This window comes from Bombina bombina, chromosome 2 (assembly GCF_027579735.1).
Source record: "Bombina bombina isolate aBomBom1 chromosome 2, aBomBom1.pri, whole genome shotgun sequence".
NCBI classification, from domain to species: domain Eukaryota; kingdom Metazoa; phylum Chordata; class Amphibia; order Anura; family Bombinatoridae; genus Bombina; species Bombina bombina.
Window position 1 is genome coordinate 787,371,799 of NC_069500.1, and position 27,826 is coordinate 787,399,624.

Genomic DNA, 27,826 nt, shown 5'->3' on the forward strand with positions numbered 1-27,826 from the left:
TATTTTTCGTAAACCAACAGCTAAAAACACTATCCTACACGCAAAGAGTAGTCATCCTCACAAAGTCTTTAAAGCTATAGCCAAAGGACAATACGTTAGGACCCTCAGAAATTGTTCAAATAAGAAAACATTTGAAACACAGGCTAACGAACTTACAGAAAGACTAATATCCAGAGAGTATCCGAAAAAGATGGTACTTGGCATCAAAAAAGATGTAACTAAAAGAGACAGAGACTCTCTCCTTATGACGAGAACAGAATGTAAGAAACACAATGAGGGTTATGCACAAAAAACTACTTTTTTGACAACCTATAGTGATCAATACAGGGAAGTCTGCAACATTATATCTAAACACTTCCCATTACTCTTGGCCGATGATGGCCTAGCCAATATAGTCAGAGGGGGCTGTCGCTTCTCCTACAGAAGAGGAGTCACAATTGGAAATAGGGTAGCACCTACTGTACTCAAATCAGGAGATAGGAACAACACAAGTTCATGGCTAAGTACAAAAGGTGTATTTAGGTGTCACTACACAGACTGCAAGCATTTAGCAGTTGGAAATGGCTTCACTAGTACCATTACTGGTGAAACTTACTTTCATGAAAGATGCTTCAACTGCAGAGCTACCTATGTTGTTTATATGCTCACGTGTACACAATGTGGACTGCAATACATAGGTATGACCTCACGTGAGGTCAGATCCAGAATCCGCGAGCACATAAACAACATAAAAATGAGTACACTTACCACACCCCTAATTACACATTTTCACCAGGTCCACGACAAAGACCCCAGTTCTCTCATCTGGACAATAGTTAAACACATTCCGCCCCCTGCGAGAGGAGGGGACAGAGATCTCATGTTAGCCAGAGAGGAGGTCTTCTGGATACTGAAAATGAAAACAGTTCAGACACAGACATCCAGCTTCTTCCTGCATGATCCAGGACTTCTCCGAAGGGCTCAAAAGGCTTCAAAAGTCATATTGAGGGAGGTAAAAAGCCACAGTAGAGCTGTGGCAGTTGTGACTGTTTAAAAAAACGTTTTTGTCATTTGTTATTCCGTTTTTGGTATTAAGGGGTTAATCATCCATTTGCAAGTGGGTGCAATGCTCTGCTAACTTATTACATACACTGTAAAAAGTTTGTTAGTGTGACTGCATTTTTTCACTGTTATTTCAAAATTTGGGAAAATTTGTGTTTCTTAAAGGCGCAGTAACGTTTTTTATATTGCTTGTAAACTTGTTTTAAAGTGTTTTCCAAGCTTGCTAGTCTCATTGCTAGTCTGTTTAAACATGTCTGACACAGAGGAACCTACTTGTTCATTATGTTTGAAAGCCATGGTGGAGCCCCATAGGAGAATGTGTACTAAATGTATTGATTTCACCTTAAACAGTAAAGCTCAGTCTTTATCTATAAAATAATTATCACCAGAGGGTTCTGTCGAGGGGGAAGTTATGCCAACTAACTCTCCCCACGTGTCAGACCCTTCGCCTCCCGCTCAGGGGACGCACGCTAATATGGCGCCAATTACATCAGGGATGCCCATAGCGATTACCTTGTAGGACATGGCTGCAATCATGAATAATACCCTGTCAGAGGTATTATCTAGATTGCCTGAATTAAGAGGCAAGCGTGATAGCTCTGGGGTTAGGAGAGATACAGAGCGCGCAAATGCTGTTAGAGCCATGTCTGATACTGCGTCACAGTATGCAGAACATGAGGACGGAGAGCTTCAGTCTGTGGGTGACATCTCTGACTCTGGGAAACCTGATTCAGAGATTTCTAATTTTAAATTTAAGCTTGAGAACCTCCGTGTATTGCTTGGGGAGGTATTAGCTGCTCTGAATGACTGTAACACAGTTGCAATTCCAGAGAAATTGTGTAGGCTGGATAGATACTATGCGGTGCCGGTGTGTACTGACGTTTTTCCTATACCTAAAAGGCTTACAGAAATTATTAGCAAGGAGTGGGATAGACCCGGTGTGCCCTTTTGCCCACCTCCTATATTTAGAAAAATGTTTCCAATAGACGCCATTACACGGGACTTATGGCAGACGGTCCCTAAGGTGGAGGGAGCAGTTTCTACTTTAGCAAAGCGTACCACTATCCCGGTTGAGGACAGTTGTGCTTTTTCAGATCCAATGGATAAAAAATTGGAGGGTTACCTTAAGAAAATGTTTATTCAACAAGGTTTTATTTTACAGCCCCTTGCATGCATTGCGCCTGTCACTGCTGCGGCGGCATTCTGGTTTGAGGCCCTGGAAGAGGCCATCCAGACAGCTCCATTGAATGAAATTATTGACAAGCTTAGAACGCTTAAGCTAGCTAACTCATTTGTTTCTGATGCCATTGTTCATTTGACTAAACTAACGGCTAAGAATTCTGGATTCGCCATCCAGGCGCGTAGGGCGCTATGGCTTAAATCCTGGTCAGCTGACGTGACTTCAAAGTCTAAATTACTCAACATTCCTTTCAAGGGGCAGACCTTATTCGGGCCTGGCTTGAAGGAAATTATTGCTGACATTACTGGAGGCAAGGGTCATACCCTTCCTCAGGACAGGGCCAAATCAAAGGCCAAACAGTCTAATTTTCGTGCCTTTCGAAATTTCAAGGCAGGAGCAGCATCAACTTCCTCCGTTTCAAAACAAGAGGGAACTGTTGCTCATTCCAGACAGGCCTGGAAACCTAACCAGTCCTGGAACAAGGGCAAGCAGGCCAGAAAGCCTGCTGCTGCCCCCAAGACAGCATGAAGGAATGCCCCCCTATCCGGAAACGGATCTAGTGGGGGGCAGACTTTCTCTCTTCTCCCAGGTGGGGGCAAGAGATGTTCAGCATCCCTGGGCGTTGGAAATCATATCTCAGGGATATCTTCTGGACTTCAAAACTTCTCCTCCACAAGGGAGATTTCATCTTTCAAGGTTATCAGCAAACCAGATAAAGAAAGAGGCATTCCTAAGCTGTGTGCAAGACCTCCTAGTAATGGGAGTGATCCATCCAGTTCCACGGACGGAACAAGGACAGGGATTTTATTCAAATCTGTTTGTGGTTCCCAAGAAAGAGGGAACCTTCAGACCAATCTTGGATCTAAAGATCTTAAACAAATTCCTCAGAGTTCCATCATTCAAAATGGAAACTATTCGGACCATCCTACCCATGATCCAAGAGGGTCACTACATGACCACAGTGGACTTAAAGGATGCCTACCTTCACATACCGATTCACAAAGATTATCATCGGTTCCTAAGGTTTGCCTTTCTAGACAGGCATTACCAATTTGTAGCTCTTCCCTTCGGGTTGGCCACTGCCCCGAGAATTTTTACAAAGGTTCTGGGCTCACTTCTGGCGGTTCTAAGACCGTGAGGCATAGCGGTGGCTCCGTATCTAGACGACATCCTGATACAGGCGTTAAGCTTTCAAATTGCCAAGTCTCATACAGAGATAGTTCTGGCATTTCTGAGGTCGCATGGGGGGAAAGTGAACGTGGAAAAGAGTTCTCTATCACCACTCACAAGAGTCTCCTTCCTAGGGACTCTTATAGATTCTGTAGAGATGAAAATTTACCTGACGGAGTCCAGGTTATCAAAACTTCTAAATGCTTGCCGTGTCCTTCATTCCATTCCACGCCCGTCAGTGGCTCAGTGCATGGAAGTGATCGGCTTAATCGTAGCGGCAATGGACATTTGTGGCAATGGACAGTGCCATTTGCGCGCCTGCATCTCAGACCGCTGCAATTATGCATGCTAAGTCAGTGGAATGGGGATTACTCAGATTTGTCCCCTCTACTAAATCTGGATCAAGATACCAGAGATTCTCTTCTCTGGTGGCTTTCTCTGGTCCATCTGTCCAAGGGTATGACCTTTCGCAGGCCAGATTGGACGATTGTAACAACAGATGCCAGCCTTCTAGGTTGGGGCGCAGTCTGGAACTCCCTGAAGGCTCAGGGATCGTGGACTCAGGAGGAGAAACTCCTCCCAATCAAATATTCTGGAGTTAAGAGCAATATTCAATGCTCTTCTAGCTTGGCCTCAGTTAGCAACACTGAGGTTCATCAGATTTCAGTCGGACAACATCACAACTGTGGCTTACATCAACCATCAAGGGGGAACCAGAGTTCCCTAGCGATGTTAGAAGTCTCAAAGATAATTCGCTGGGCAGAGTCTCACTCTTGCCACCTGTCTGCGATCCACATCCCAGGCGTAGAGAACTGGGAGGCGGATTTTCTAAGTCGTCAGACTTTTCATCCGGGGGAGTGGGAACTCCATCCGGAGGTGTTTGCTCAACTGGTCCATCGTTGGGGCAAACCAGAACTGGATCTCATGGCGTCTCACCAGAATGCCAAGCTTCCTTGTTACGGATCCAGGTCCAGGGTCCCGGGAGCAACGCTGATAGATGCTCTAGCAGCTCCTTGGTTCTTCAACCTGGCCTATGTGTTTCCACCGTTTCCTCTGCTCCCTCGACTGATTGCCAAAATCAAACAGGAGAGAGCATCGGTGATTCTGATAGCGCCTGCGTGTCCACGCAGGACCTGGTATGCAGACCTAGTAGACATGTCATCTCTTCCACCATGGACTCTGCCTCTGAGGCAGGACCTTCTAATACAAGGTCCTTTCAATCATCCAAATCTACTTTCTCTGAGACTGACTGCATCAAGTTTGAACGCTTGATTCTATCAAGGCGTGGCTTCTCCGAGTCAGTCATTGATACCTTAATACAGGCTCGGAAGCCTGTCACCAGGAAAATCTACCATAAGATATGGCGTAAACATCTTTATTGGTGTGAATCTAAGTTACTCATGGAGTAAGGTTAGGATTCCTAGGATATTGTCCTTTCTCCAAGAGGGTTTGGACAAAGGCTTATCAGCTAGTTCTTTAAAAGGACAGATCTCTGCTCTGTCTATTCTTTTGCACAAGCGTCTGGCAGAAGTTCCAGACGTCCAGGCATTTTGTCAGGCTTTGGTTAGGATTAAGCCTGTGTTTAAAACTGTTGCTCCCCCGTGGAGCTTAAACTTGGTTCTTAAAGTTCTTCAGGGAGTTCCGTTTGAACCCCTTCATTCCATTGATATAAAATTTTTATCTTGGAAAGTTCTGTTTTTGATGGCTATTTCCTCGGCTCGAAGAGTCTCTGAGTTATCTGCCTTACATTGTGATTCTCCTTATCTGATTTTTCATTCAGACAAGGTAGTTCTGCATACCAAACCTGGGTTTTTACCTAAGGTGGTTTCTAACAGGAATATCAATCAAGAGATTGTTGTTCCATCATTGTGTCCTAATCCTTCTTCAAAGAAGGAACGTCTTTTGCATAATCTGGACGTAGTCCGTGCCTTGAAGTTTTACTTACAGGCTACTAAAGAATTTCGTCAAGCATCTGCCCTGTTTGTCGTTTACTCTGGACAGAGGAGAGGTCAAAAAGCTTCGGCAACCTCTCTCTCCTTTTGGCTTCGGAGCATAATACGCTTAGCCTATGAGACTGCTGGACAGCAGCCCCCTGAAAGGATTACAGCTCATTCTACTAGAGCTGTGGCTTCCACCTGGGCCTTTAAAAATGAGGCCTCTGTTGAACAGATTTGCAAGGCTGCAACTTGGTCTTCGCTTCACACCTTTTCAAAATTTTACAAATTTGACACTTTTGCTTCTTTAGAGGCTGTTTTTGGGAGAAAGGTTCTACAGGCAGTGGTTCCTTCCGTTTAAGTTCCTGCCTTGTCCCTCCCATCATCCGTGTACTTTAGCTTTGGTATTGGTATCCCACAAGTAATGGATGATCCGTGGACTGGATACACTTAACAAGAGAAAACATAATTTATGCTTACCTGATACATTTATTTCTCGTAGTGTATCCAATCCACGTCCCGCCCTGTCCTTTTAAGGCAGGTCTAAATTTTAATTAAACTACAGTCACCACTGCACCCTATGGTTTCTCCTTTCTCGTCTTGTTTCGGTCGAATGACTGGGTATGGCAGTGAGGGGAGGAGCTATATAGCAGCTCTGCTGTGGGTGATCCTCTTGCAACTTTCTGTTGGGAAGAAGAATATCCTACAAGTAATGGATGATCCGTGGACTGGATACACTACAAGAGAAATAAATTTATCAGGTAAGCATAAATTATGTTTTTTGCAATCCTTTGTCTATTCCTGTTCACAGTATTTGGTTACTTTGGGAACTGATATTCTTAAAGGAACAGTATTAAAAAGAACATTTTTAATTTTTGTTGTTGTTAGTTCTGTTAATTTTAATTGCAATATGGACCAAGAGTGTGTGCCTTCTGTTGTGTGTGCCTTCTTTCTCAGGGTGATGCTGTTCAGGCAATGCCGCAGCTTTTTCCTCAAACGTACCAAGCCTTAACAACGTTGCATGCAGTGCCCCTGCGGTTCCTCGCAATCTCCTGGAGGAAAGAAAATTGCTGCCCAGGTATCATCTGCGGTATCTGAGGCATTAGCTGCCATTCCCATGCTACAGGGAAGATGCAAGAGGAAAATTAGAGAATCAGATATTAAGGTTTCTGATCCAGTCCCAGCTACGTCGGTAGCCTCTGAGGGTGAAATCTCAGATTTAGATAGTATAATTCCTTCTTCTGATGCTGAAGTTGTATCCTTCAGATTTAAGCTTGAACACCTTCATGTTTTGTTAAAGGAGGTTTTGGCTACCCTGGACGACTCCGATATCCCTGTCGTCAACCTTAAGAAATCTACGCCTAGATTTAGAGTTTGGCATTAGCCGTCAAAACCAGCGTTAGAGGCTCCTAACGCTGGTTTTGGGCTACCGCTGGTATTTAGAGTCGGTCAGGAAAGGGTCTAACGCTCACTTTCCAGCCGCGACTTTTCCATACCGCAGATCCCCCTACGCCAATTGCGTATCCTATCTTTTCAATTGGATCTTTCTAACGCTGGTATTTAGAGTCGTGGCTGAAGTGAGCGTTAGAAATCTAACGACAAAACTCCAGCCGCAGCAAAAAGCCAGGAGTTAAGAGCTTTCTGGGCTAACGCCGGTTCATAAAGCTCTTAACTACTGTGCTATAAAGTACACTAACACCCATAAACTACCTATGTACCCCTAAACCGAGGTCCCCCCAAATCGCTGCCACTCTATTAAATTTTTTAACCCCTAATCTGCTGACCGCACACCGCCGCCACCTACATTATCCCTATGTACCCCTAATCTGCTGCCCCTAACACCGCCGACCCCTATATTATATTTATTAACCCCTAATCTGCCGCCCCCAACGTCGCCTCCACCTACCTACAATTATTAACCCCTAATCTGCCGACCGGACCTCACCGCTACTCTAATAAATGTATTAACCCCTAAAGCTAAGTCTAACCCTAACACCCCCTAAGTTAAATATAATTTTTATCTAACGAAATAAATTAACTCTTATTAAATAAATGAATCCTATTTAAAGCTAAATACTTACCTGTAAAATAAATCCTAATATAGCTACAATATAAATAATAATTATATTGTAGCTATTTTAGGATTAATATTTATTTTACAGGCAACTTTGTATTTATTTTAACCAGGTACAATAGCTATTAAATAGTTAAGAACTATTTAATAGCTAAAATAGTTAAAATAATTACAAAATTACCTGTAAAATAAATCCTAACCTAAGTTACAATTAAACCTAACACTACACTATCAATACATTAATTAAATAAAATACCTACAATTATCTACAATTAAACCTTACACTACACTATCAATAATTTAATTAAATACAATACCTACAAATAAATACAATTAAATAAACTAACTAAAGTACAAAAAATAAAAAAGAACTAAGTTACAAAAAATAAAATTTTTTTACAAACATTAGAAAAATATTACAGCAATTTTAAACTAATTACACCTACTCTAAGCCCCCTAATAAAATAACAAAGCCCCCCAAAATAAAAAAATGCCCTACCCTATTCTAAAATTAAAATAGAAAAGCTCTTTTACCTTACCAGTCCTTAAAAGGACCTTTTGCGGGGCATGCCCCAAAGAATTCAGCTCTTTTGCCTGGAAAAAAAAATACAATACCCCCCCAACATTACAACCCACAACCCACATACCCCTAATCTAACCCAAACCCCCCTTAAATAAACCTAACACTAAGCCCCTGAAGATCTTCCTACCTTATCTTCACCATGCCGGGTATCACCGATCGGTCCAGGCTCCGATGTCTTGATCCAAGCCCAAGCGGGGGCTGAAGACGTCCATCCTCTGGCTGAAATCTTGATCCAAGCCCAAGCGGGGGCTGAAGACGTCCATCCTCCGGCTGAAGTCTTGATCCAAGCGGCGGCTGAAGAAGTCCATCATCGGGCAGAAGTCTTCATCCTATCCGGGCAGAAGAGGAGATCCGGACCGGTAGACATCTTCATCCAAGCGGCATCTTCTATCTCCTTCCATCCAATGACGAGCGGCTCCATCTCCAAGACCTCCAGCACGGATCCATCCTCTTCTTCCGACGTCCTAAAACAGAATGAAGGTTCCGTTAATGGACGTCATCCAAGATGGCGTCCCTCGAATTCCGATTGGCTGATAGGATTCTATCAGCCAATCGGAATTAAGGTAGGAAAATTCTGATTGGCTGATGGAATCAGCCAATCAGATTCAAGTTCAATCCGATTGGCTGATTGGATCAGCCAATCAGATTGAGTTCGCATTCTATTGGCTGATCGGAACAGCCAATAGAATGCAAGCTCAATCTGATTGGCTGATTGGATCAGCCAATCGGATTGAACTTGAATCTGATTAGCTGATTCCATTTTACCTATTTTACAGGTAAGTATTTAGCTTTAAATAGGAATATTTTATTTAATTAGAGTTAATTTATTTTGTTAGATTTAAATTATATTTAACTTAGGGGGGTGTTAGGGTTAGGGTTAGACTTAGCTTTAGGGGTTAATACATTTATTAGAGTAGCGGCGAGGTCCGGTCGGCAGATTAGGGGTTAGTAATTGTAGATAGGTGGAGGCGACGTTGGGGGCGGCAGATTAGGGGTTAATAAATATAATATAGGGGTCGGCGGTGTTAGGGGCAGCAGATTAGGGGTAAAAAGGGATAATGTAGGTTGCGGCTGTGTACGGAGCGGCAGATTAGGGGTTAAAAAAATATATGCAGGGGTCAGCGATAGCGGGGGCGGCAGATTAGGGGTTAATAAGTGTAAGGTTAGGGGTGTTTAGACTCGGGGTACATGTTAGGGTGTTAGGTGCAGACTTAGGAAGTGTTTTCCCATAGGAGACAATGGGGCTGCGTTAGGAGCTGAACGCTGCTTTTTTGCAGGTGTTAGGTTTTTTTTCAGCTCAAACTGCCCCATTGTTTCCTATGGGGGAATCGTGCACGAGCACGTTTTTTAAGCTGGCCGCATACGTAAGAACCGCTGGTATTGAGAGTTGCAGTGTCGGTAAATTATGCTCCACGCTCCTTTTTTGGAGCCTAACTCAGCCATTCTGTGAACTCTAATTACCAGCGTATTTAAAAGGTGCGGGGGAAAAAAGCCAGCGTTAGCTACGCGGGTCGTTACCGACAAAACTCTAAATCTAGCTGCTAGTAAATTAAATAGATATTTTGTTGTTCCCTCCTCTGTGGAGGTGTTTCCTGTGCCAGACCGTGCTACACAGATTATTGCACGGGAATGGGAGAGACCTGGTATTCCTTTTTCCCCATCTCGGGTTTTTAAAAAGAGGTTTCCAGTTGCTGACTCCATTAAGGAGTCGTGGCAGATGGTGCCCAAGGTGGAAGGGGCGATTTCTACTCTGGCTAAGGGAACTACTATTCCTATTGAGGATAGCTGCTCTTTCAAGGACCCAATGGACAAGAAGCTGGAGGCTTACTTGAAAAAGATGTATATTCATCAAGGTGTCCAATGGCAACCTGCAGTGTGTATTGCTACCGTGACAAGTGCGGCAGCTTATTGGTTTGACGCATTGTCTGAGTCTCTTCAGGCAGAGACTCCTTTGGAGGAGATCCAGGATAGGATTAAGGCTTTTAAGTTATCCAATTCCTTTATTACTGATGCTTCATTGCAGGTCATTAAATTGGGAGACAAAATATCTGGTTTCGCGGTATTGGCATGTAGAGCATTAAGGCTGAAATCTTGGTCAGCGAATGTTTCATCTAAGTCTAAGCTTTTGGCGATTCCTTACAAGGGTAAGACCTTGTTTGGACCTGGTTTGGCAGAAATTATTTCCAATATCACGGGTGGTAAAGGGTCTTTTCTGTCACAAGATAAGAAGAATAGGCCGAAAAAACATCAGAGTAATTTTCGTTCCTTTTGTAACGTCAGAGGTAAGTCTTCCCCCTCCTCTGCCAAGCAGGAACAGTCCAAACCTTCTTGGAAACCCAGTCAATCTTGGAACAAGGGGAAGCAATCTAAGAAACCCTCAGTTGAATCCAAATCGGCCTGAAGGGTTTGCCCCCGATCCGGGATTGGATCAAGTGGAGGGCAGACTTTCTCAGTTCTCTCAAGCATGGATACGAGATGTCCCAGATCCTTGGGCCGTGGAAATAGTATCCCAGGGTTACAAATTAGAATTCAAGACCTTTCCTCCCAGGGGCAGGTTCCTTCTCTCAAGATTATCTGCAGACCAAATAAAAAGAGAGGAGTTCTTGAAATGTGTACAGGATATTTCCTACCTGGGGAGTGATAGTTCCAGTTACAGTTCAGGAGCAGGGTATAGGGTTCTATTCCAATCTGTTCGTGGTTCCCAAAAAAGAGGGAACTCTCCGACCGATTCTAGACCTAAAGTGTCTAAATAAGTTTCTCAGAGTACCGTCCTTCAAGATGGAGACTATCCGTTTCATCCTTTCTTTAGTACAAGAGGATCAGTTCATGACGACCATAGACCTGAAGAATGCGTACCTTCATGTTCCCATTCACAGGGATCATCACAAATTTCTGAGGTTTGCCTTTCTGGACACCCACTTTCAGTTTGTGGCTCTTCCATTCGGCCTTGCCACAGCTCCCAGAATTTTCTCAAAGGTTCTGGGGGCTCTTTTTGCAGTGATTCGGTCTCAGGGAATTGCTGTGGCGCCCTATCTGGACGACATTTTGGTTCAGACGCCATCTTTTCAACTAGCAAAATCTCACACAGAGATCTTGTTGTCTTTTCATCGTTCCCACGGATGGAAGGTAATTTTGGAAAAGAGTTCCCTTGTTCTGGCTACAAGGGTGGTTTTCTTAGGGACCATTTTAGATTCCCTATGAATGAAAATATTTCTGACAGAGGTCAGAAGAAACAAGATTCTTTCCTCTTGACTATCTCTACAGTCTGCTGTTCGGCCATCAGTGGCCCAATGTATGGAGGTAATTGGTCTGATGGTTGCTTCCATGGACATCATCCCCTTTGCTCTATTCCATTTGAGAGCTCTGCATGCTCAGTCAATGTACCAGGTATTATGCAGATCTGTCTCAGAAGATAGTTCTAGATCAGTCAAAAAGAGACTCTCTTCCGTGGTGGCTGTTTCAGGGGACATGCTTTCAGAGACCTTCCTGGGTGATTGGGACCACGGACGGCAGCCTGATGGGCTGGGTAGCAGTCTGGGACTCGTTGAAGGCGCAGGGACTTTGGTCTCAGGAGGAATCTGCTCTCCCCATAATTGGAGTTGAGAGCGATCTTCAATGCCTTGGTGGCTTGGCCTCAGCTGGCCTTAGCCTGGTTTATCAGGTTCCAGTCAGACAACATAACCTCAGTGGCTTACATCAACCACCAGGAAGTGACTCTGAGTTCCTTAGCCATGAAGGAGAAGACTTGGATCATTCAGTGGGCGGAAGCTCATAATTGCTGTCTATCTGCCATCCACATTTCAGGAGTCGACAACTGGGAAACGGATTTCCTGAGCAGACAGACTTTTCATCCCGGGGAGTGGGAACTCCATCCGGAAGTGTTCTCCAGGTTAACCATCAAATAGGGGCTACCGGAGTTGGATCAGATGGCATCTCGACAGAGCGCCAAGCTTCCAAAGTACGGTTCAAGGTCAAGGGATCCTCAGGTCTTCCTGATAGATGCTCTGGCAGTTCCTTGGAACTTCACGTTGGCATACCTGTTTCCTCCGTTTGCTCTCCTTCCACGAGTCATTGCTCGTATGAAGCAGGAGAGAGTATCAGTGATTCTAAAAGCTGCTGCATGGCCTCACAGGATCTGGTATGCAGACTTAGTGGAGATGTTGTCTCTCCCTCCTTGGAGACTTCCTATAAGGAAGGACCTACTACTTCAGGGTCCCTTCCTTCACCGAAATCTCGTTTCTCTGAAGCTGACTGCTTGAAGATTGAACGCTTAGTTCTGTCTAAGCGTGGTCATTGAGTCGGTCATTGAGACCATGATTCAAGCTTGTAAGCCTGTTACTAGAAAGATTTACCATGAGATATGGCGTAAATATCTTTATTGGTGTGAATCCAAGGGCTACTCTTGGAGTAGGGTCAGGATTCCAAGGATTTTGTCCTTTCTCCAGGAAGGTCTGGAGAAGGGTTTGTTTATCAGTACTCTGAAGGGTCATATTTCTGCTCTATCTATTTTGGTGCACAAGCTTCTGGCAGACGTGCCAGATGTGCAATCTTTTTGTCAGGCCTTGGTCAGAATCAGGCCTGGGTTTAAGTCTGTTGCTCAGCCTTGGAGCCTTAACCTTGTTCTTAAAGTTTTGCAGCAGGCTCCGTTTAAACCACAGCATTCAATAGATATTATTTTTTTATCTTGGAAGGTTTTGTTTCCTACTGTTCGGAGAGTCTCGGAACTCTCAGCTTTGCAGTGTGATTCGCCTTATCTCATTTTTCATGCAGAAAAGGCAGTTCTTCGTACTAAATTTGCTTTCCTGTCTGAAAGTTGTTTCGTATAGAAATATTAATCCGCAAATTGTTGTTCCTTCTCATAAGGAACGTTTGTTGCACAACCTGGATGTTGTGTGTGCTCTTAAATTCTATTTGCAGGCAACTAAGGATTTTCACCAGTCTTCCTCATTGTTTGTTTATTTTTCTGGGAAACGTAAAGGTCAGAAAGCTACTGCTACTTCTCTTTCTCTTTGGTTGAGAAGTATAAGTCGCTTGGCGTATGAGACTGCTGGACAGCAGCCTCCTGAGAGAATCACAGCTCATTCCACTAGGGCTGTCCCTTCTTCTTGGGCTTTCAAAAATGAAGCTTCTGTGGAACAGATTTGCAAGGTTGGAACTTGGTCCTATCTGCATACTTTTCCCAAATTTTATAAATGTAATACTTTAACCTCGGCTGAGGCTTCTTTTGGGTGAAAGGTTCTTCAAGCAGTGGTGCCTTCTGTTTAGGTCTACCTGTCTTGTCCCTCCCTAGTCCTCCGTGTCCTTTAGCTTGGGTATTGGTTCCCAACAGTAATTGAAGATGCTGTGGACTCACCATATCTTAGGAAAGTAAACTAAATTTATGCTTACCTGATAAAGCATCTTTCTTTCCTGATATAGTGAGTCCACGGCCCGCCCTTTGTTTTAAGACAGTTTTTTTTACTAAACCTCAGGCACCTCTACACCTTGTGTTACTCATTTTTCTCCATTTACCTCCGGTCGAATGACTGGTTTGTGGGAAGGGGAGTGATACTTAACAGCTTGGCTGTGGTGCTCTTTGCCTCCTCATGCTGGCCAGGAGTGATATTCCCAACATTAATTGAGGACGCCATGGACTCACCATATCCGGAAAGAAAGAAATTTATCAGGTAAGCATAATTTTTTTTTTGTTATTTGTTGGTATTGTTCTGTAATTGACATGCTTAAGAATGTGTTGTTCCAATAAAAGAGAAAACACATTTTATATAGTAAAATCCTGACAGGTCTGATCTCCACCCTTCATAATGATGCCACTTAGACAAAAACATGCATTTTTTCCTTTGGTTTGGGAGTAGTAAATATTTTTTATTATGTATATCCTGGAAAGACTTATTGGCTGCCTTTATCCATGTTCAAATCACTCTTAGATAAATTCCTTTGGCCAGCTAAATTTAACACTGTATATTCATGCATGCCTTTGAAGCCTATTGCTAAGCAATGTACAGATGCACATACAGCTCATATAAATAATACACAGTGATTGCTTAGAGCAGTACAAAAATGTATAACAGCTAGCCCTAATGCTTACAATATATAGGAAACTTACTTGCCAGGGTTTTTTAAGTTGTTTATTTTTAATTTGCACTACACTGTGAATGGTGCCTCTTTAACCATATATATTTTATGTGGATATTTTGAAGTTTTTATACTACACAGTGATTGTTTGGATCTCTTATATAGCTAGCTCTAATTGGCCACAGTGAAAGGACACAGGACAAACATACTCACCAAGGTTTTCAAATAGTTTAGTACTGATTAGCTAAACTTATCATCTCACTTTCAAATGCTTTTAACATATATGTGGATATTTTGAAGATTGCTACTTAGATGCTGACAAATAATATGCATATATAAAAAAAATGTGTGTCTTTTACAAGATTCTCTGATTATAGTGTGCCCCCATAAACCATAGTAAATGAAAGAGAATGTGATTTATGGACCAGAATTGATAAATCACCACAAGTCAGACATTACCATAGTAACAAGACACAACTCAGGTTAAACACTTCCTCCCTCCTGCTTTAAGAATTGTGCCAAATGGTTTTCCCAGGAGAGGATGTCTTCAGCTGAAAGTTATGTTCAGTTAAAAACATTGTCTCCCAATATTTTAACTCCTCCATATCCATTTTTTTTCTTTTTACTAAAACATAAAGGAAGACAGCTCTTCATTTATGTGGTTGTTTTATAATGTCATGAAAAATGTTCACATCAATCAGATAGAAGAATAGATAGAGATGTAACTGTTCTGTAGTTATGAGGTATCCTAACTGCATACACAGTAGATGCAGCCACCAATCAGTAGCAAGCTCCCAACAGTATATTGCTGCTGCTGAGCCGAACTAGGCTTTATATTCAACAAAGGATACCAAGAGACAAAAGCAAATTTGATCATTAAAACTGCATGTTCTATCTTACTCATTAAAGTTTACTTTTGACTTTACTGTCCTTCTAAAGCAGACTTCTTTGCTTTGTAACAGTAGGCTTGAGCTATAGAGCTCCGGCATACTATGGAGTTCTATGTCCCTTTAATTTTAGCCTAATGTGCATACCCCTTTTAAACACTGACTGCCCTTTCATAGCTCATTATAAGCGACTGCCTGTCTCAGCACTAGGGTACATTTGATAAGGTCTCTAAATTTAAACGCAGACCTCATTTCATCATCCCCAGGACACAAACACAGCGGCAAGACTTCTTTCAGCCTATTTTCCTTAGCAACCGGCTCTAGATTGAAGTAAATAGTTTACATTTTGTACTTGCAAAGAAGGGATCTAGAGAGAAAAAAAAAAAATTCATGGAAAAAATAAGGTTGTAATAAGGTCCTAAAAAAATGCTTTTAGAAAGTAGCTAGTTCATTATTTTGATCTTAATCACATTATATTTTAATTTAGAATATTATCAGTTTTCTTAAATGTTTTTGTCTGCTATTTTCAGCGCTGCGTGTTTTCTCCTTAAAGGGCCACTGTAAGCAAAAATTAACTATGCATTTTACTAAGTAACTACCCCAAATAAGCATTTTGTCAATAGCATCTCATAATGAGATCTTAACCGTATAGCCTAAATCTTCTTTCCGAATATTATTGTTTTCCAAACCCAGTCCGTGGGTATCCTTCACTCCTGTAGAATCCGGGCATACAACCAAGGTTGGAATATGGCGGTTACAATTCGCTCTGCGCATGTGCAATATTGCGAAACGTTACAACAAACGTCACTGCCTGGAACATAGTAGACCCGCTTACTATCTAGTTGTGGGTAAGTTCGGCTTCACTCCTTCATAGTGCGCATGCGCAATTGAGACAAATTTATGCGTATCAGGAACGATTAGGCAGTTAATGAGATGCATAAAATCTCAATTTGATAGGGTAATGATTTTGAACACGTAGTGCCAAAAATTGTGAGCTGGAAAATGTGACGTCATCAGTGAATAAGAAATATGTATTTTTTAACGTTAGGATGCTTCATTTTAAAGAAAATATAAGTCAGTACGTTTTAATATATGATTCTTACATATAATATGTTCTTTGTTTGGATTCAGAATCGTAAAAGAAAGTAATCCTTTAAATAACCAACTTTTTTTGTATAGAAAGAAACATACTGAGCTAGTCATTTCTTATTAAAGGGACAACTTTAAACCTTTTCGATATAATTTTTAGAAATTTTCAGTGCATTTCTATTATCATATTTACATGGTTCTTTTAGTATCCTTTGTTGAAAAGCATACCTAGATAGGCTGAGGATCAGCAATGAACTACTGGGAGCTAGCTGCACACATGCATCATCATTGGTTTACCAGATGTGTTAAGATAACTCCCAGTAGAGTATTGCTGCTCTGGAGCTAACTTTAACTGTGTGATTTAACCCCTTTGTAGAGATTAAACACATAGGAGCCTATTTATTAAAGGTCTATTACTTTTGCAGTCTTCGTAAAAAAAAAAAATTCTTGTCAAACTTCTGGAGTCTTGCATCTGCCAAGTCGTACAACTGTAGGAGCTAGCCAATGAATCAGTTGTGCACAAACCTGCATTTCCTCCTAATTCAATTTTTATGTTTAACTTGTTAAGGTATTGCCTTTTCCTACACATGAAACATTGTTTGTATCTACGTTGTCGTTTTAAATGTTATGTCTGATTAAATATTTACTGCTGAGGGGTGAAGTAAAATCTCCTTCTCAGAATTAAGCAGCAAGTAAATATCATGAGCCAACAGAGGATTATGGGAAAGAAAACAGATGTCACAGAAGTGTATAATTCTGGTGACCCGTTGTAAATATTCGGTGCAAATAGCTGCACGTTTAAGTTATTTTGAGTGAAGCTTTGGGGTCTTTGTTTGTGTATGATTTTGACATCTCCCTTCTCTCTCTTTTTCAGAGCGCAGCTGCTGCCCCCAGTCCAGTGATGGGCAATATGCCTCCGAATGACGGAATGCCAGGCGGACCTATGCCTCCAGGGTTCTTTCAGGTACCACAGAAAGCACTGCCTCATTTGCTCTACATTAGTAGATGAGTTTTATACAATTCTTATTAAATCGCTGTCCTGCTTATGAAAGCCCATTTGCCATTTTACAAGTAGAAATGTTTTCCTCAATGGAACCAATAGATTTGCGGTGGATAAACTTTTGTTGTAAACTATTCCTTTAAAGGGACATTCAAAATGCTACTTTCTTATTTGTTAGAGCATGTCATTTTTGCATTACTGATCCTAGCCAGGGGTTAAACACACTTAGCTACAATCCAACTCTGGAGCCACAACCATAGAGCAGCTCTCAAACAGGACATAGCCAGTGATTGGCAGGTTTGGCGGCTATGTGCAATTGCTGCTCTTGATTGGCAGAACATGAACTTGTTCTGCTATGTTTAATAACTTTTTACTCTGGTTAAAGAAACACCTAGTTATCTAGGATCAGTACAGGTAGAAAACCCTTTATCCAAACTGCTTGGGACTGGAAAAGTTTTGGATTTTGGAATAGTTTACATTTTGGAATATTTCCATCTGTAAAATAGGACAGTTTGTAGTTGGGATAGAACCACGTTTAAACAGCAATATCATATTGTTAAGGCAATATTTACATGTCTTATTAGAGCTTATTCATGCAACCTAAAGGTAGTTTTATATCATTATTAATACATTTATATGCACAGTACCCTCAAAGACTGTGCAGTACTGTAATCAGAAAGATAATATTTGTTTATTTAAATATATATAGACTATTATTTGCATTTTAGAAAACAAAAAAACAACCAAAGACGCAGGCATAGAAGATTGCTACTAACAGTAATTTGTGCTAATTTTATTTTTAAAAAAATCTTAATTAAAAAGTTTGGATTTCGGAATTCCGGATTTGGGGATTTGTACCTGTAATGTAAAAATTACATGCCGTAATGATTTGGAGCGTGCCATTTTTTTTTTCTTTCTTTGAATGGCCTTTTAATGTTATAGCTGGATATTGTACTTTGTGACACCTATGTCATTCTTTCCCTCTTGATTGCATTGATGTCATGGAAAAGCTTAACCATGTATACGTACAGCACTCTTTACATAGCTTTGTACAAACATGTTGGTGTATTGCTGACACTGCATTACTTTAGACAAGCTCTGGCTTCCTGTGTATCTCTTTGCTTTTGGAAACCTTGTATAAGAGACTCCCTATTAACACATAATTGGTTGGTGTCGTTTACACTCAGTGAGTTTGCTACACAGCTCTGAAAACAAGGCCTTTCCAGCTCATCTCATAGGCTAATCTTTACACAAACACTGCGGCCACTGGATAAGCCTGTATGCTGCCAGCGATCAATAAGGTGAAGCTATTTCTGATAGGAATGCTCTGCTACGGAGACCATGATAGCACTTATGATATAATTGCCTGCATAGCTGCTCAGGCACAAGCCACCACAATAAACAGTGTCACTGATCCGCTAGTGCAGAGGGGGCAAAATAGCAAGTGAGTGGGAGGGGGAGATGACATGAGGCTATTATGATCTCTATCTCGCTGCTTGAACTCACTCAGGGATTTAACTGTTCTTTAACAAGTTGGTGTTTGATGGTGGCAGCCACAGGTAAAATATATGGAGATTGTTTATTAGGACACATTGGGTGAATAATGCACAGTATAGTTTTCCAACAATAATGGTTGAATCAAATACCTTGAGCAGTCTGAGATATTCATATAGCTAACTAGAACATGAAATAGTAATTAAAAAGGTTTAGGTTAATGAAAATGACTAAAACATAAATGTAAAAAAATGAATATACTGTCATAGTAATATTATTTTTTTAAATGCTTATTTGTGAAGCACCTTTATAAGATTAAATCTATAGAGCTGTGTAAATACTGTAGATTAACATGTGACAGAGGCAGTAATGAATTATTATAAAAAATGTATATACATATTTGCAAAATAATTTATCTTATAGACCTTTTAACATTTCCTAGAATGCATACAGTACTGGGAGACTGGGGGCTGAGTCAGGGAGACAAAGGTGTCATGGCTGCCTGGATGAAGTCGTGATGGACTGGAGTTAGTTGGTTGTGAGCAGATATGGTTATGTGGGCAGGTTTGGGGAAGATGGCTAGGTTGTTTTCAGCAAACCAGCAGAGTTCCCGGCCTGTGCCCATCCCTCTAAGTATGGGACAATTGAGAGGTCTGCTTTTAAAGGTTGCGATGATTGTTATCTAAAGCCTATTGTGGTTTCATCAGAATACTTTGTAAAATCTGCTAAAAAATATATTAATCTCAAATAAAAAAGCTTCCCAGCTGTTGCATGAAGCATATTGACTTAAAACAGTGATAGGTTTTACAAGAAGGATGTGTCAACCCATTCGGTCAAATGCTTAGGCTGTTTCAGCTATAGCCTAGCAGTTAAAACAATAATCTACTTAGACTTTAATTACATTTTTGTTATTGTTACTACTAGGTAGTAAAGTGTAAAACTGTAGTGGTATTTATTTATTTCTGGGATAAAATAACATTAATAATAAACCACCAACAGAGAAGTAGGATTTATAATTATCATCCAATGAGCAAGGAGTCCCTAGGGTCCAGATGTATGCATTCCTGCTAGCTTCAATATCAAAATAAACAACTTCAACATTTTTATGCAAATTCTTTTATATACATATATATATATATATATATATATATATATATATATATATATATGTGTGTGTGTGTATATATATATATATATATATATATATATAGTATATATATAGTATATATATATATATATATATAAAATGTGTTTAAAAAGGGCTCTTTCATATGCATAGTAGACATTTTAGTGTTTAATGCCCCTATACTGAACATATGTATCTGTTAACAGTCTGACTTGTCAAATAAATATTTCCTGTCAGTGCCATCTATCAGCACTTAAGCTTCCCACTATTTATGAAGTCAAAGTGCAGTTGCAGTTATGCTGCAGCAGATAAACCCTCATGTTATAAAGAGTTAGCTTTTACATAAAAGTGGAGTGACAAAAATAACAAAATATAACTGTCAGCAACATAAAGCATTTCTCTCTGCATTTGTGTCATTTAAATATGTGACACAGTTCAACTCTAAACTGGAAATAATATTTACAGTGACTCTAAAGTCAAAGGACAGACAGTCTACACAAAAATTGTTATTGTTTATAAAGATAGATAACGCCTTTACTACTCATTCCCCAGCTTTACACAACCAACTCAGTTATAGTAATATATTTTATAACATTTAAACCTCTAAATCTCTGCCTGTTACAAATGCTCTATTGTCAGCCTCTTAATCACATGCTTTTGTATTTGCTTTTCTTTCATGTAATTGGCAAGAGTCCATGAGCTAGTGACGTATGGGATATACAATCCTACCAGGAGGGGCAATGTTTCCCAAACCTCAAAATGCCTATAAATACACCCCTCACCACACCCACAATTCAGTTTTTAGAAACTTTGCCTCCTATGGAGGTGGTGAAATAAGTTTGTGCTAGATTTCTACGTTGATCTGCGCTTTTCAGCTTTTTTGAAGCCCGGTTCCTCTCAGAGTGCAGTGAATGACAGAGGGATGTGAAGGGAGTATCACCTATTGAATACAATGGTCATCCTAACGGGGATCTATTTCATAGGTTCTCTGTTATCAGTCGTAGAGATTCATCTCCTACCTCCCTTTTCAGATTGACAATATACTCTTATATACCATTACCTCTGCTTTATTCTCGTTTCAGTACTGGTTTGGCTATCTACTTTATGTAGATGAGTGTCTTTTGGTAAGTATGTTTCTTTTATTTAAGACACTCTTAGCTATGGTTTGGCACTTAATATTTAAAGTTCTAAATATATGTTTGCCATGATTCAGGTTTATCAGTATATTTCCTTTTTGCAGACTGTCAGTTTCATATTTGGCAAATGCATATAAAAAAAAATAAAAAAATGTTCTTACCTGAAGTTTTCAAACTGACTCTCTTTTCTAAATTGCGGGCTGTTAGGCTCGCGGGAGCACAAAATGCTTTAATTTATTGCGTCATTCTTGGCGCGAGACTTTTTTGGTGCGAGAATTACGTTTGTTGACGTAATTTTGTCATTTCCGGCTTCTTAGTTGGCGCCAAGTTTTTTCACGTAGTTGCGTCATCTATGACGCTCGTGTTTGTTACAGACGTTCTTGGCACCAAAAAATATTTTGTCAGTTGGGCGTCATACTTGGAGCCAAACTTTTTGACATTATTTAAGACTTCATTTCTTTTTGCTTTTGGTTTCCAGAGGCTTATTTTGTTTTGCATTTCTTTCCCATTCCTGAAACTGTCATATAAGGAAATTGATAATTTTGCTTTATATGTTATTTTTTCTCTTACATATTGCAAGATGTCTCAAACTGACCCTGTCTCAGAATCTACTACTGGAATCCTGCTGCCTGATGTCGGTTCTACCAAAGCTAAGTGCATTTGTTGTAAACTTGTGGTAACTGTTCCTCCGGCTGTAGTTTGTGATAGTTGTCATGACAATTTTTTACATGCAGACAATATTTCCATTAGTAGTAGTCCATTACCTGTTGCTGGTCCTTCAACATCTAATGCTCAGGATATTCCTGTTAATGTGAGAACATTTGTTTCTAATTCCATTCAGAAGGCTTTGTCTATCATACCGCCTTCTAATAAACGTAAAATGTCTTTCTTCTGTTATGTGTGATCAGTCCACGGGTCATCATTACTTCTGGGATATAACTCCTCCCCAACAGGAAATGCAAGAGGATTCACCCAGCAGAGCTGCATATAGCTCCTCCCCTCTACGTCAGTCCCAGTCATTCTCTTGCACCCAACGACTAGATAGGATGTGTGAGAGGACTATGGTGATTATACTTAGTTTTTATGACTTCAATCAAAAGTTTGTTATTTTAAAATAGCACCGGAGCGTGTTATTACTTCTCTGGCAGAGTTTGAGGAAGAATCTGACAGAGATTTTTACTATGATTTTAACCGGAGTCGTTAAGATCATATTGCTGTTCTCGACCATCTGAGGGAGGTAAAGGCTTCAGATCAGGGGACAGCGGGCAGATGAATCTGCATTGAGGTATGTGGCAGTTTTTATTTTCTGAATGGAATTGATGAGAAAAGCCTGCCATACCGTTAAAATGACATGTATGTATACACTTCAGTATTCTGGGGATGGTATTTCACCGGAACTACTCTGTTAAAGGTCATTAATCCTTTTAATAACTATTCTCATGTTAAACGTTTTTGCTGGAATGTAGAATCGTTTAACTTTGCTGAGGTACTGTGTGAATAAATATTTGGGCATTATTTTCCACTTGGCAGTTTTTTTTTTGCTTTAATTGTGACAGTTTCGTTTCTCTTCACTGCTGTGTGGGAGAGGGAGGGGCCGTTTTTGGCGCTCTTTGCTACGCATCAAAAAATTCCAGTCAGTTACTTTTATATTTCCTGCATGATCCGGTTCATCTCTGACAGATCTCAGGGGTCTTCAAACTTCTTTGAAGGGAGGTAAATTCTCTCAGCAGAGCTGTGAGAATCCTTATAGTGACTGTGAATAAAAACGTTGTTTTATTTTCTTATGTACAAATTTAATTAGTGTTGTTTTTACTAATGGGAACAAACCTTTGCTAAAAGATTGTGTTGTTTTAAAGTTTGGTGCTATAACAGTTTTTCAGTTCATTATTTCAACTGTCATTTAATCGTTAGTACCTCTTTGAGGCACAGTGCGTTTTTTTGCTAAAAAAGATTATAACCAAGTTGTAAGTTTTTTTGCTAGTGTGTTAAACATGTCTGACTCAGAGGAAGATATCTGTGTCATTTGTTCCAATGCCAAGGTGGAGCCCAATAGAAATTTATGTACTAACTGTATTGATGCTACTTTAAATAAAAGTCAATCTGTACAATGTGAACAAATTTCACCAAACTGCGAGGGGAGAGTTATGCCGACTAACTCGCCTCACGCGGCAGTACCTGCATCTCCCGCCCGGGAGGTGCGTGATATTTTGGCGCCTAGTACATCTGGGCGGCCATTACAGATAACATTACAAGATATGGCTACTGTTATGACTGAAGTTTTGTCTAAATTACCAGAACTAAGAGGCAAGCGTGATCACTCTGGGGTGAGAACAGAGTGCGCTGACAATGCTAGGGTCATGTCTGATACTGCGTCACAGCTCGCAGAGCATGAGGACGGAGAGCTTCATTCTGTGGGTGACGGTTCTGATCCAAACAGATTGGACTCAGATATTTCAAATTTTAAATTTAAATTGGAGAACCTCCGTGTACTACTAGGGGAGGTCTTAGCAGCTCTCAACGATTGTAACACCGTTGCAATACCAGAGAAACTGTGTAGGTTGGATAAATACTTTGCGGTACCGGCGAGTACTGACGTTTTTCCTATACCTAAGAGACTAACTGAAATTGTTACTAAGGAGTGGGATAGACCCGGTGTGCCGTTCTCACCCCCTCCAATATTTAGAAAGATGTTTCCAATAGACGCCACCACTAGGGACTTATGGCAAACGGTCCCCAAGGTGGAGGGAGCAGTTTCTACTTTAGCTAAGCGTACCACTATCCCGGTGGAGGATAGCTGTGCTTTCTCAGATCCAATGGATAAAAAATTAGAGGGTTACCTTAAGAAAATGTTTGTTCAACAAGGTTTTATATTACAACCCCTTGCATGTATCGCGCCGATTACGGCTGCGGCAGCATTTTGGATTGAGTCGCTTGAAGAGAACCTTAGTTCATCTACGCTAGACGACATTACGGACAGGCTTAGAGTCCTTAAACTAGCTAATTCCTTCATTTCGGAGGCCGTAGTACATTTAACCAAACTTACGGCTAAGAACTCAGGATTCGCCATACAGGCACGTAGGGCGCTGTGGCTAAAATCCTGGTCAGCTGATGTTACTTCTAAGTCCAAATTACTTAATATACCTTTCAAGGGGCAGTCTTTATTTGGGCCCGGTTTGAAAGAGATTATCGCTGACATTACAGGAGGTAAGGGCCACGCTCTACCTCAAGACAAAGCCAAAGCTAAGGCTAGACAGTCTAATTTTCGTCCCTTTCGGAACTTTAAAACAGGAGCAGCATCAACCTCCACTGCACCAAAACAGGAAGGAGCTGTTGCTCGTTACAGGCAAGGCTGGAAGCCTAACCAGTCCTGGAACAAGAGCAAGCAGGCCAGGAAACCTGCTGCTGCCCCAAAGACAGCATGAACCGAGAGCCCCCGATCCGGGACCGGATCTAGTGGGGGGCAGACTCTCTCTCTTCGCCCAGGCCTGGGCAAGAGATGTTCAGGATCCCTGGGCTCTAGAGATCATATCGCAGGGATACCTTCTAGACTTCAAATTATCTCCCCCAAGAGGGAGATTTCATCTGTCAAGGTTGTCAACAAACCAGATAAAGAAAGAAGCGTTTCTACGCTGCGTACAAGATCTGTTATTAATGGGAGTGATCCATCCGGTTCCGCGGTCGGAACAAGGACAAGGGTTCTACTCAAACCTGTTTGTGGTTCCCAAAAAAGAGGGAACTTTCAGGCCAATCTTAGATTTAAAGACTCTAAACAAATTCCTAAGAGTTCCATCGTTCAAAATGGAAACTATTCGGACAATCTTACCCATGATCCAAGAGGGTCAGTACATGACCACAGTGGATTTAAAGGATGCTTACCTTCACATACCGATCCACAAAGATCATCACCGGTATCTAAGGTTTGCCTTCTTAGACAGGCACTACCAGTTTGTAGCTCTTCCATTCGGATTGGCTACGGCTCCAAGAATCTTCACAAAGGTTCTGGGTGCCCTTCTAGCGGTACTAAGACCGCGAGGGATTTCGGTAGCTCCGTACCTAGACGACATTCTAATTCAAGCTTCAAGCTTTCAAACTGCCAAGTCTCATACAGAGTTAGTTCTGGCATTTCTAAGGTCGCATGGATGGAAAGTGAACGAAAAGAAGAGTTCTCTCTTTCCTCTCACAAGAGTTCCATTCTTGGGGACTCTTATAGATTCTGTAGAAATGAAGATTTACCTGACAGAAGACAGGTTAACAAAGCTTCAAAATGCATGCCACGTCCTTCATTCCATTCAACACCCGTCAGTAGCTCAATGCATGGAGGTGATCGGCTTAATGGTAGCGGCAATGGACATAGTACCTTTTGCACGCCTACACCTCAGACCGCTGCAATTATGCATGCTAAGTCAGTGGAATGGGGATTACTCAGATTTGTCCCCTACTCTGAATCTGAATCAAGAGACCAGAAATTCTCTTCTATGGTGGCTTTATCGGCCACACCTGTCCAGGGGGATGCCATTCAGCAGGCCAGACTGGACAATTGTAACAACAGACGCCAGCCTACTAGGTTGGGGCGCTGTCTGGAATTCTCTGAGGGCTCAGGGACTATGGAATCAGGAGGAGAGTCTCCTTCCAATAAACATTCTGGAATTGAGAGCAGTTCTCAATGCCCTTCTGGCTTGGCCCCAGTTAACAACTCGGGGGTTCATCAGGTTTCAGTCGGACAACATCACGACTGTAGCTTACATCAACCATCAGGGAGGGACAAGAAGCTCCCTAGCAATGATGGAAGTATCAAAGATAATTCGCTGGGCAGAGTCTCACTCTTGCCACCTGTCAGCAATCCACATCCCGGGAGTGGAGAACTGGGAGGCGGATTTCTTGAGTCGCCAGACTTTTCATCCGGGGGAGTGGGAACTTCATCCGGAGGTCTTTGCCCTAATACTTCGACGTTGGGGCAAACCAGAGATAGATCTCATGGCGTCTCGCCAGAACGCCAAACTTCCTCGCTACGGGTCCAGATCCAGGGATCCGGGAGCAGTTCTGATAGATGCTTTGACAGCACCTTGGAACTTCAGGATGGCTTATGTGTTTCCACCCTTCCCGCTGCTTCCTCGATTGATTGCCAAAATCAAACAGGAGAGAGCATCAGTAATTCTAATAGCACCTGCATGGCCACGCAGGACTTGGTATGCAGATCTAGTGGACATGTCATCCTGTCCGCCTTGGTTTCTACCTCTAAGACAGGACCTTCTGATACAGGGTCCATTCAAACATCAAAATCTAACTTCTCTGAAGCTGACTGCTTGGAAATTGAACGCTTGATTTTATCAAAACGTGGTTTTTCTGAGTCGGTTATTGATACCCTAATTCAGGCTAGGAAGCCTGTTACCAGAAGGATTTACCATAAAATATGGCGGAAATACCTATACTGGTGCGAATCCAAAGGTTACTCCTGGAGTAAGGTTAGGATCGCTAGGATACTGTCTTTTCTACAAGAAGGTTTAGAAAAGGGTTTATCAGCTAGTTCATTAAAGGGACAGATTTCAGCTCTGTCCATCTTGTTACACAGACGTCTGTCAGAAAATCCAGACGTCCAGTCCTTTTGTCAGGCTTTAGCTAGGATCAAGCCTGTGTTTAAAGCTGTTGCTCCACCATGGAGTTTAAACTTAGTTCTTAACGTTTTACAGGGTGTTCCGTTTGAACCCCTTCATTCCATTGATATAAAAATGTTATCTTGGAAAGTTCTGTTTTTAATGGCTATTTCCTCGGCTCGAAGAGTCTCTGAGTTATCAGCCTTACATTGTGATTCCCCTTATCTGATTTTTCACTCAGACAAGGTAGTTCTGCGTACTAAACCTGGGTTCTTACCTAAGGTAGTCACTAACAGGAACATCAATCAAGAGATTGTTGTCCCATCCTTGTGTCCAAATCCTTCTTCAAAGAAGGAACGTCTTTTACACAATCTGGATGTAGTTCGTGCCCTCAAGTTCTACTTGCAGGCAACTAAAGATTTTCGCCAAACTTCTTCCTTGTTTGTCGTTTACTCTGGACAGAGGAGAGGTCAAAAAGCTTCTGCTACCTCTCTCTCTTTTTGGCTTCGTAGCATAATACGTTTAGCCTATGAGACTGCTGGACAGCAGCCTCCTGAAAGAATTACAGCTCACTCCACTAGAGCTGTGGCTTCCACTTGGGCCTTTAAGAATGAGGCCTCTGTTGAACAGATTTGCAAGGCTGCAACTTGGTCTTCACTTCATACTTTTTCCAAATTTTACAAATTTGACACTTTTGCTTCTTCGGAGGCTATTTTTGGGAGAAAGGTTCTTCAGGCAGTGGTTCCTTCTGTATAATGAGCCTGCCTTTCCCTCCCGTCATCCGTGTACTTTTGCTTTGGTATTGGTATCCCAGAAGTAATGATGACCCGTGGACTGATCACACATAACAGAAGAAAACATAATTTATGCTTACCTGATAAATTCCTTTCTTCTGTTGTGTGATCAGTCCACGGCCCGCCCTGTTTTTGAGGCAGGTAAATATCTTTTAAATTATACTCCAGTCACCACTTCACCCTTGGTTACTCCTTTCTCGTTGATTCTTGGTCGAATGACTGGGACTGACGTAGAGGGGAGGAGCTATATGCAGCTCTGCTGGGTGAATCCTCTTGCATTTCCTGTTGGGGAGGAGTTATATCCCAGAAGTAATGATGACCCGTGGACTGATCACACAACAGAAGAAAGGAATTTATCAGGTAAGCATAAATTATGTTTTTAAAACTTCTCATAAAATTGATGAATTTTTAAATGACCGACAACATTCTGATTTATCTATCTCTGATGAGGATCTATCTGGTTCAGAAGATTCTGCCTCAGATATTGACACTGACAAATCTTCATATTTGTTTAAAATGGAGTATATCCGTTCCTTATTAAAGGAGGTGTTGATTGCATTAGATATGGAGGAGACTAGTCCTCTTGATATTAAAACTAATAAACGTTTAAATTCGGTTTTTAAACTTCATGTAGTTATTCCTGAGGTTTTTCCAG

At 41.4% G+C, this 27,826-nt stretch overlaps 1 protein-coding gene across 1 annotated transcript in view; it reads left to right on the top strand.

Annotated features, from left to right (window-relative positions):
* Window positions 1-27,826, top strand: part of SSBP4 (single stranded DNA binding protein 4) — a 598,177-nt gene that overhangs the window by 439,467 nt on the left and 130,884 nt on the right. Inside the window, exon 6 of the mRNA XM_053702958.1 lies at window positions 16,905-16,994. Within this exon, the coding sequence (XP_053558933.1) occupies window positions 16,905-16,994 (90 nt within the window). The remainder of the gene's footprint in view (window positions 1-16,904; window positions 16,995-27,826) is intronic.